The following is a 10,744-nucleotide window of genomic DNA, read 5'->3' as shown; positions in this document are numbered from 1 at the left end:
CGAAAGCTGTAATCGGCCATGAACCAACACTGAAACACATTTTTCATGACATAACTTCAAAAGTTTTCGCTTTTGACACCATGATCTGTCCAGATTTAAGGAAAAGAGCTTCACAATTTCACTCAGTCAAGTTGCCTTGATTCAACTTTTGCAGATTACAGACAGCATTCTAAAGCAGCACGATGGACTGGAGCCGGTGAGAAATTTTCAAGACTTGCCCCTTTAATAGAGGCAAACTCCTCCCACTTCAATATTTAACAGCGCCTGCAGGATGACTCAGCATCTGGCACGGAGGTTTGCAAGTGGTTTATATCACGCCCTTAGAACACAGGATCGTTGTATCTGAGGAATCCCAAGTTTCTGATACATTGCCATGACAACGCTGCGTTGCGTATACACTGTGTGCACCGATGTTAGCCCACACTAGAATCCAGTCATTTCAAATAGATGACATTACTTGGGAGTGCCAAATCAAACCAAAGTTATTTATCATTATGACAGCAGTACTACACAAAATTTAAGGTCGGCATGGTAACTTAAAGCATATGCTTACAATCAGGCATGGAATCATAAATGTTCATTCTGGAATGTTCCTCAAAGGACATGTGCTGTTGTCAGTGGTGTTCCGTCAGGGCCAGCAAGGCCTTCTCTGCTGTCCTAAACATTCTCAGAAAAGTAAATTTACGTTGCATTTTGGAAGTAAATTTACTTTTCTGAGAATAACATAAATGTAAGTGATGTTATTTTATTTTCCATAAATGTGTAAACAAAAGTATTCTCTGTATTCTTCACGTCATATTATTTCCACTTAGTTGAGTGGCTTTCAATGTTATTTTAAAGAACATTCAAAGCCACTCAATAAATAACTTGTTTATTATGGTAGAGTTTTTAACCAATCATATTTCAGATAGCTTGTGTTGCCAGGTAAACTAAACTTGCTCGGGGGCTTCAGATGAAACAAAGCAGGCCCCTGTGCGCTGTCAGCTTGCAATAGCCAATCAGATCACGAGTCTGCGTACCAGGGCCAGCTAGAAGGGCTTACGTCGACACTGGACGTGCGCGTTCGGTGATTGGATGAGCGCCTGCTAGAGGGAACTGTTGCTGCATTTTGACCCAAAATGGCCGAAGGAGAAGACGTTGATCTGGTCGTAGGACTACTTTCCACACAATTTTCAAGACGGACCTTCCACTGGATTTACCAATTTAAGTTGTTTTACCAAGGCAGCAAGGAAAGATCAGAGCACGGCTGGGCACTCACAAGCTACGGTGCGTTTAAAAGCGTTTGGGGACACTCGCGTAGATCTGCAGCTCAGTGAACAGGCACTACATTGGTGTGTAAATGAATTTTATTTTGCATTTCTTCCTGTTATTCTATTCCATTAGTATTAATGGTAACGAAATAAAATGACAAAGATACAAAAATGTATCAAATAAATCAGCTCACCTGCGATTTATAATGGTGCATTGTAGTCAGCTTCGTGCACTAAAATTAGTTCAATCTCAGCTGCTCAACATTCTCAGTTATTTGCTGTTGTATAGCCTATTCTCAAAATGCAAATGATCTGTTAATTTTATTTTCAAAGAATAGTTTGTTTTGTTATTGTGTGGTTGGTGTCTTATATGAAACTGTGACATTGCGCAATTTATTTGACAGACTTGTTTAGGATTACATAGCGTAATTTGGGTGGCATTTTATTGAGTATTTTTTTAATCTTTTTATTTTTGATATATCTGTAAATTTAGTTTCCTGCTCTTAATTGTGAATGCATACTTGATGGTTTTAAATGCTCCTGAAATAAAGTGCTGCCTGACGAGCCCATATTGTGTTAATATATGTGACGTCACTGAAGGCCGAAGGTTGAAATGCACGGCCCGCCACAGCCTGTTGTGCTAAAGCCAACCTACACAATTGGTGTTAACATGCTAACAATGCTAACATGTGAAATAATAGCAACCTTGGTTTGAATAAATGCAATTAAATAGATGCAATGGATTTGGATTTTACTCGGTAGTCTGGTTGTATTTCTAATAGCAACAGCTGAAATATTAATATGTTACCATTTACTATGAAAACCTATAGCATAAATAGCAATAAGCAAGCCCGAGTCCAAAACGGGCCAAAGCTTTTCAAAGAGGATTGCTAAAATGCTAACAGGTGGTATGCAATGATTCGAGTTCATGTACTGTATTTTTCAAACGCTTGCTGAAGGGAGCTGGTAAGCATAAACTAAGCACTAGGTGGCAGCATCGATCAGGTCAAACATTTTCTTTACAATATGTTCTATTCATGCCTACTACTCTTCACAAGGCATTCTGATTAATATTGCGTTTGTGAAATATGAATTAAGCAGCAAAATGCACCCCATTTAAACCCTGTTTGTTTATTTTTACTGAAACAATTTGACATGCGTGTTTGGCTTTCTGTCTTTTATTGCTCATATTGATAAACAATCAGCCTCACGTCATCTTCTCTTTTGTTATGTTGTGTAATCTTAACTGATCATGTCATAATTGAACACTAAATTGTCCGATGGCGTGCGTGTACGTGTGCGTGCGCGCGCGCGCGTGTGTGTGTTATACGACGGTAATAGCCCTGTTTCCAAAATGCAACGTGTGCCGCAATACATTTAATTCATGAAGCTAGAAGGACTTTAATCCTTGTCATATGTGTGTTTGTGTTACTAGTAGTTTAATGTGTTATATTTAACACTGGGATTCCCAGAGATTTTGGTGCTCCCTAATTTTACCAGTGGTCTCCTTTTTGGGACATGAGTCCAAATCTGACCCTACACCTGACGGTCCTCCCTTTTTGATTATCTTGGGATCTCCCCCAAGACCAGGGGTGCCCATTAGGTAAATCCTGATCTACCGGTAGATCTTTTTGTGTCATGTACGCTGCACCCTAATCATCCTATCAGTCTCATTTTCACAAAATAAATATTTAAAAAATAAAATAAAGCAGGTAAATCTTGAATTTACGTTGGCGCCTGATTACGTCACCGGAAGTTGTTAGCGCTCAGCAGTCTGCAATTGCAGCTTGTGATAAGAGCTGTTGCGCTCTATCTTTTATCGTCATTCTTCTCATTCAGAGTTTGCTTCGTGTACAATTCACCGAGGGCACGGGCAAAGAATATGAACCGAGGAGGGCCCAGGGAAGCACTTTGAAACGGTACGTGTGAGCTACGATAGTTAACAAGATGCAAAAGTGCGTCGCATGCCTTTCTCATCATGGCGTGTGTGTGTGTGTGTGTGTGTGTGCGTGTGTGTGTGTGTGTGTGTGTGCGTATGTGTGTGTGTCTGTGCGTGTGCGTGTGTGTGCGTGTGTGCGCGTGTGCGTGTGCGCGCGCACGTCGGTAAGGGTAGATCCCGTGAGGTTAGTTGATCGAAAAGTAGATCTTCGATCCGAAAAGTTTGGGCACCCCTGCCCAAGACTATCCCACTGTGGTCAGAGTATAAGGGCTAACATAAAGGCAAAGGTGTGAAGAACTGGCTTTGTTTTCTAAATGGCGCCGTTACTGATGCACCACAGGGGGGGGGGGGGGGGGTCACGTGAGGAAGATACTACTGGCTGTTGTTTTAAGATAAGATAAGATATCATTTATTCGTCCCACAATGGGGAAATTTACAGCCTCCAGCAGCAAGAATGTATGTAGAAAGAAGAAAGGAGAAAGAGAAAAAAAACAACAAACATATTTCAGTTAAATACAATATGAACACAAATTGATAACAATTATTATTATTATGATATTTTTTTATTCAGCAGCCTGACAGCAGTCGGTAGGAACGAGCGTCGGTATCTCTCCTTCTTGCAGCGCGGGTGTAACAGTCTCTGGCTGAAGGAGCTACCAAGTGCTGTCAGGGCGGGCTGGAGGGGGTGGGAGGGACTGGCCATGATAGCTCTTAGCTTAGTTAGCATCCTTCTGTTGCCCACCTCCTCCAGAGTGTTTTACATTTAGACTCCCCAAACACATTGGATCTTACTGATTTCTTGGTTGATTTCAAGTTGTTCTGTTTACATCAGGGTTGCCCAAACTTTTTGGATCAAAGATCTACTTTTCGATCAACTAACCTCCCGGGATCTACCCTTATCGGTGCACGCATGCGCACGCACGCACACACGCGCACACACACGCACACACACACACACACACGCACACACTCGCCATGATGAGAAACAGCCTGAAACAGAGGCATGCCACGCACTTTTGCAGCCTTGTAACTATCGTAGCTCACACATACCGTTTTAAAGTGCTTCCCTGGGCCCTCCTCGGTTCATATTCTTTGCTTGTGCCTTTGGTGAATTGTACACGAAGCAAACTCTGAATGAGAACAATGACGATAAAAGATACAGCGCAACAGTTCTGATCACAAGCTGCAATTGCAGACTGCTGAGGGCTAACAACTTCCGGTGATGTCATCACGCCCCACCGTAAATTCACGATTTACCTGCTTTATTTTATTTTTTAAATATTTTGAAAATTTGAAAATGAGACCGATAAGATGATAAGTGTGCAGTGTACATTAACACAAAAAATATATTATTAATATGTACAAAGACACACAAATGGTTGTTGTTTTTTTTCTCCTCAGATCTACTTGGGACCCGTCTTAGATCTACCGGTAGATCAGGATCTACCTAATGGGCACCCCTGGTTTACATGGTGTGAGTGCAACCAATTTGGTCGCCTCTTACGTTATAATTTCTCAATGTTGTAACGGTGACAAGTTTTTGAAAAAAGAAGCGGTTTCATTGGTGCAACCAGCTTTTCGGTGGCTGGGACAGGTAATCATCTTTTTGCTATTATTGCCTAAAAAGACAGAGAGGTATTTTATAACATTCAGACTCTCAAGAGGGAGACTTGATTCTCCAGTCTGTTTCCTCCCCACAGAAACCAAATATGTGTCACACCCTAATTACTGCCCATTGTCTTCCTAAGTACCTATCAACGAGTGGAGTACTTAGCCACTGACTTTAAAGACGCAGCTGGCGTGCACAGTTACTTTGGGCGTGAAGGTAGAAGGAGATGGCCGATGGCTGTTTTATAAATTCCTTGTACGTGGCTGCCACAAACGCAAATGCTTTGTACACACGTTTTTTTTTAACCTATCTTTGTGTGAAATAAAAATATTATTTTTCAAATGATACAGTTTGTTGTTTTTCTAAACTAAAATTGAAATGTGTGGGGTGCTAATTTTGTTCCTCTGTCCTCTAAAATTTTAGGATTGGCAGTATGCAAGTATGCCCTCCGTAAAATGACTGGCCATTATAAAAATAATTTTCATGGCAAATAAATAAGTAAAAATGACTCTTGACTCAGCTGAAGGATGATTGATAAAAAAAACACCTACTCAAATAAACTTAAATATTACAATAAGATCAGTATTTCTAAGAGGGTAAAATATATACAGTATATATATTTTTTTGATAATATGTCTCTGGATTCCGGACAGATTCATTTTATTTTGGGTGTCATTCATGTCATGAGCTCACTTTTCAGGATTATGAAACACAATACAAAGTGAATACAGAAAGGAAGAATACAATGCAGTAAACTGCTCGCTTGCAGGCACAAAAACTAATCGTGAAAACTTGCTCTCATCTCCTTTCCCCTTTCAGGAATGTATTGTGTATTTGGGACAAATAAAGGATATCTTATCTTATCTTATCTTATCTTAATAATGATCAGGAAGCTATAAAAAGGCGGACGTGTCTTGAGTGTGACACCATCGCACGCTGGCATTGCTGGAGAACACAAGAACTCACTTCACCTAAATATACCGTGAGTATTACGGGGATTTGATAATCAAACGAGAGTTTTAGTGGCTGAGAGTGTACAAACAGTTTCAAAGTTTCACTTAAAAATTCTGGAGGGTCTGTAGGTGGCAAGGAAGATCATTTTAGTTCAGGAAAAAAATACGACAATTACTAGTGTCAGATAGATTTCATAAATCAGACCTTGACATGGAACAAATTAGCGACTGTATTGTTTTTATTCATCAGCCGGTTTGAATAGAACCTTTTGCAAAGTGTTTTCCAATTTATGTCGCGACTTTTTATTCTGCTGCTCTCGCCTCTACACAAACTTGATTTTCAAGATGTTTTTTTTAAAATTGTGGTTTCAAACATCCCATGAACAAACTGGCAAAACAAGTTGTCACTCATCGTCTGTGTATTCGAGGGCGCGACCTGTATACTGTATTTTTTTTTTCCTGAAGAGAATAAAAATAACATGGTGGAATACAATGTTGGGGACACATAAATTATCAATTCATCTATTTTTCAATCTATTTATCTTTATGAGGGTCCCGGGCTTGCTGCAGCCTATCCCAGCTGCCTTCGGTCAGTCGGCGGGGGACACCCTGAACTGGTTGCCAGACAATCACAATGCACACATTGACAAACAGCCATTCACAGTCACATTCACACCTTGGGAAAAATTCGGGTGTTCCATTACCCTGCCAAGCATGCAGGCCTCAGCCAGAATCGAACTCTGCACCTCCGTACCGTGAGGCGGATGTGCGAACCAGTCGCGCACCGTGCCACCTCGCATCAATTATATAAAGGATAAATGAAAAGCCCAGTTTCCATCAATAAATAGGTATCTTTGGCGACACTTTATAGTCCCTGTTAAGTCAGAAGTCCTGAACACTGCAGAGAAGAGTTCAGTTAACAACCGTGACAAATTGGAACGACTAAAACAGTTGCCACATATCTAAAAGTGGCTTTAAAATGAGAAAAAAGAAAAATCCTGCTCCTGTTTCCACTCTCAAGTGCCATGGGTGTGTCGGCTGAATGCAACTGTCACCTGTCAATCTCATGCCACGATGACGACATGAATACGCTACTTCAATTAGCATCTTCCACAATATGTATTGTATTGTATTGCATCCCTCAACCTAACTCAAACCCTTGACAATTCGTTTAGTTAAACCAAACCAATAACTAAAGTGCATTTCTATTAATTTACGTTTAAGTTGAAACCATTACTCTTTGAAACTAAATTCACCTTGGCGATATGTTGGGGGAAAAAAAAACCAACATCTGCCTCCGGCTGCTCCCAAAATGTTCATTACGACACAAAAATCATTTTACAGGCATTAGTTTGTGTTCCTGTTAGAAGGAAGCCCACAATCTCTGAATAATAGAAAGCATTTTGTTTACTTTGGAGAAAATAGTCGGTGCAAGGTTTTCAACAGCCCCTTTCTGCAATCATTCACAACCTCCTGTTCCCATTCCCTTTCCAATAACCCATGAACGCCAGCCTTAACTTTTTTACTCTAAATCTAACCCAAACCCCTTAACCACATAACCATTATCTTAACACCAACCCAAATCCTCGATCTAAACCGTCCGTAGCCCTAACAACTTAATCCTAACCCCTTACCACAAACCACCTGGACATTTTTCAAACAATCCCCACATCAACAAATTCATCTAGACTTGTATTTTTATTATTGATTTTATTATTTATTAAAGAAATGTCTGTCCTGTTTTTATACTACAATTTACCAGGAACATATATTTCACACAACCCGAGTAGCCATGGCCAAAATCCACCAGAGCATCCAAGGAGTGTTGGCCTTCTTTGATCAGTATAAGGGTGAGGATGGCGTTTTGGACAAGAAGGAATTTAGAGCAATCGTCGAAAAAGAGTGCAAGGTACATCAGCGACAACACAGCAAGTATATTCCCATTTTTTTAAACGTTTTTTTTTTCTTTCTTAAAAAGGCCACTTTGTGCTCCACAGGGGAACATTGATGAAAGCGTTCTGGATAAGCTCTTTGACAGGTTGGACCAGAATAAAGACGGCAAGCTCGACATGGAAGAGTACAGCGCCGTCGTAGGTCTACTGATCAAAGCTTGCTATTATAAAAAAATCGGTGAAGGGCGTTGCGCTGGCAAGGGCTCTTGCAAGTAACGGCTCACAATCATCGCTTTTCTTTTGCCCACCAAATTTGACTGCCATCATTCTCAGATAAGCAAGAGAAATCTGTCCCATGGTTTGTTTTGTTTCTCTTGATCTTGGCCAGACAATAAAAAGCAATCAAGATCAATCATGTAATTCTGTCTCTTAGTTTGTTATCATCGATGCTGCACAAATGAACACCTGACCACGTTCTTTCCATTTTTGACCAGATTGTTCCAGAAACAAACGTCAGATAATAATAATAATAATAATAATACATTTTATTTATAAGCGCCTTTCAAGACACCCAAGGACACTTTACAATAACAAAAAACACAAAACAATACGGGTTGAGCAGCGGCAGCCAAAACGCACCAGCGTTCACTCAACCCGGAAGTCGGAAAGAAACCACAAGAGAGGAAGAGGGGGGGAGAAAAAAAAACACGCCCGAACTACCCTCATTTTGAGGATAATTTGATGCTCTTATTTTCTCATACAATAAGATATCCTTTATTCGTCCCACACTGGGGAAATTTAAATATCATGTTATCTCTTGCCGTAGCATCTTTTGCCATCGCAGATAAATACTACAGTCCCAGTATGTTATACCGCCTAACCATGCCGTGTCAATTCATATTATTGACCGACGGCAGTGTTTCTTGACTTTTATTGGGACAAGGATCAATAGCTTCCATTCGAGAAATATCATGGTACATCACCAGACAAAAAGTGTGTCAAAATCTTACTGGAAACTGCAGGTGAATACACTGGTTAATTCTCTACCATCTGCCATTTGGTGGAATTTAGTTCTACCAATCGCAACACGTGATAAAAGATACATTATTTGAAGTCAATAAATACAATTTTATGAACCAATTCGGTGATATTGGATCATCTTATGACACACTCATGTGCCACAGCACTTGACAATAGAGTAGTTTTATCAATGGTTTGTCATATTGTGCAACATGACAGTGTTACAGGACGGTAAGCATTTATGGAGGACTAATGAATCAAAAAAAAAAAATCACAATTCACAGAAAATAGGTGGTTGGACATTTGATCGTTATATTTAGAAAAGGTGTTGTTACATAATACTTGGGATTCACCAAGCATCTTTTAACATAGGTGTGGCAAGTAAACAACGATCCTTTTCTAAGTACACCTCCAACTTAATCACCTGGAGAAACTCCCTTTGTGTTCAACCGCGCTCACACATACAAGTGGTTTCTTTGTCAAACTGGCTATAGCGCATGTATTTGAGGCAACATCAGAACGGTAAAACCAGTCTAGGTAGAGTCTGCAACATTTTACTTGGATCACATTTGAGTTTGGGTGTGTCATTAAATGAATTAGCCGAACTATATAAGACGATCTCACGGGAGCCTGTTGAACATCTCTGGAAAATCACACAAGATCACTTCTTTGCCACTGAACAAATTGTAAGTGCTAAACGAATTTGTGCGATGACATTTGGAGTATGCTGGATGTATGTGTTGGTAATCGTGGGTGATATTCGAATCGATTCTATTGTATTTTTTTTTTAAAAGAGAAAAAAAATTAAAGGAACCAATTTTTCCCCAAGCTGAGTCGCCATGGGCCGCCTGGATGAAATAATTTTAACGATGGCGAGCCTCTTTGAGGAATACAACGCTGACGGCGACAAGTATTTGAACTCGGAGGAGATGAAAGTCTTGCTTGAGAAGGAAGTCGACTTCAACAACTTTGAAGTGAGCCAACACAGTGAAGGCACTCGGAAGCGCGGGACTCGATGACGGATGCGTGCAATATCGCCTGTAACTTAACGTTCTCTTGATTTCTGTTTTGACAGGGGAACCTCACGATGGACATTGTCAAGGGGAGCTTGAAACAGTTGAAAAGTAACCAAGAGACCGAGCTCAGACTCCTTGACTTTGGCAGAGCTTTGACTCAACTGGCGATTGTGTACCACCGCAACAAGACAAAGTCATATGATGATTAAATGAAAAATGGCAACATGTTATTATAATTGACTGCAAAGGAATTGTTTCATTTGGGTCCAATAAAATATGTGGGTCAGTTACAAAGCTGCTGGTCTTTTTTTTTCTGTATGATTTTTCTCAATACACATTTAACAAGCCATTGAGGGTCCTTCCGTCCATTTTCCAATCCGCTTATCCTCATGAGGGTCGCGGAGCGTGCTGGTGCCTATCCCGGCTGTCTTTGGGCGGTAGGCGGGGGAAAACCCTGAACTGGTGGCCAGCCAACCGCAGGACACACGTCAACAAACAACTATTCACGCTCACAATCACACCTAGGGACAATTTAGAGTGTCTGCACGTTTTTGTATTATGGGAGGAAAGTACCTGGAGAAAGCTCACGTGGGCATTTGGAGAACATGCGAACTCCATTCAGGAAGATCGGAATGGAACCTTGCAATGGCTCTCCATCTTTTTTGGATACGCCCAATGAAAAAAACTGCAACATTATTAGGAGTAGCAGCCAATCATCTTTACTTTTCCATTAGAGTCATTTTTTTGTGTGTGCAAATAACAAAAAATACACTTTCATGTCACCTCTGCATCGGGTTTAGTGGCGCGTCATTTCTCTCAATCACTATGCATTTTATAATTGCGCTGTCGCTCGAGGCCATGTCAACCACGGTGAACTTGGTCGTGATACCTCCTTCCTTCTGTTCCTCTATTAAATGCTAAAAAGTGAAAAATATAATGGCCCGAAATGGAAAAACACGTTTTGACTGACCTTCCCCGAAGACCGGTCTGCCAAGTGTGACTCAACCAGGAGCGAACTGTAGACAGTCACGCCCTCCAGGTTATTGGAACACGCCACCTCCATTA

At 40.7% G+C, this 10,744-nt stretch overlaps 1 protein-coding gene across 2 annotated transcripts; it reads left to right on the top strand.

Moving 5' to 3' along the window:
* Positions 1-3,034: 3,034 nt before the first annotated feature.
* Positions 3,035-8,053, top strand: LOC127601171 (protein S100-A11-like). 2 transcript variants are annotated; one of them, XM_052066245.1, is made up of 3 exons: positions 3,035-3,169; positions 7,514-7,660; positions 7,749-8,053. In XM_052066245.1, exons 2-3 carry the CDS (start codon positions 7,544-7,546, stop codon positions 7,917-7,919), a joined length of 288 nt encoding a protein of 95 aa, XP_051922205.1. In that variant the 5' UTR covers positions 3,035-3,169; positions 7,514-7,543; the 3' UTR covers positions 7,920-8,053. The 2 variants fall into 2 exon arrangements, with proteins under 2 accessions (XP_051922205.1, XP_051922204.1); XM_052066244.1 differs by lacking the exon at positions 3,035-3,169 and adding an exon at positions 5,673-5,780.
* Positions 8,054-10,744: the final 2,691 nt, after the last annotated feature.

The sequence above is a fragment of the Hippocampus zosterae genome, chromosome 5 (genome assembly GCF_025434085.1).
Source record: "Hippocampus zosterae strain Florida chromosome 5, ASM2543408v3, whole genome shotgun sequence".
Lineage (NCBI taxonomy): Eukaryota > Metazoa > Chordata > Actinopteri > Syngnathiformes > Syngnathidae > Hippocampus > Hippocampus zosterae.
Note: the sequence above shows the minus strand (reverse complement) of the source record. Positions and strands in the feature narration are given on the sequence as shown.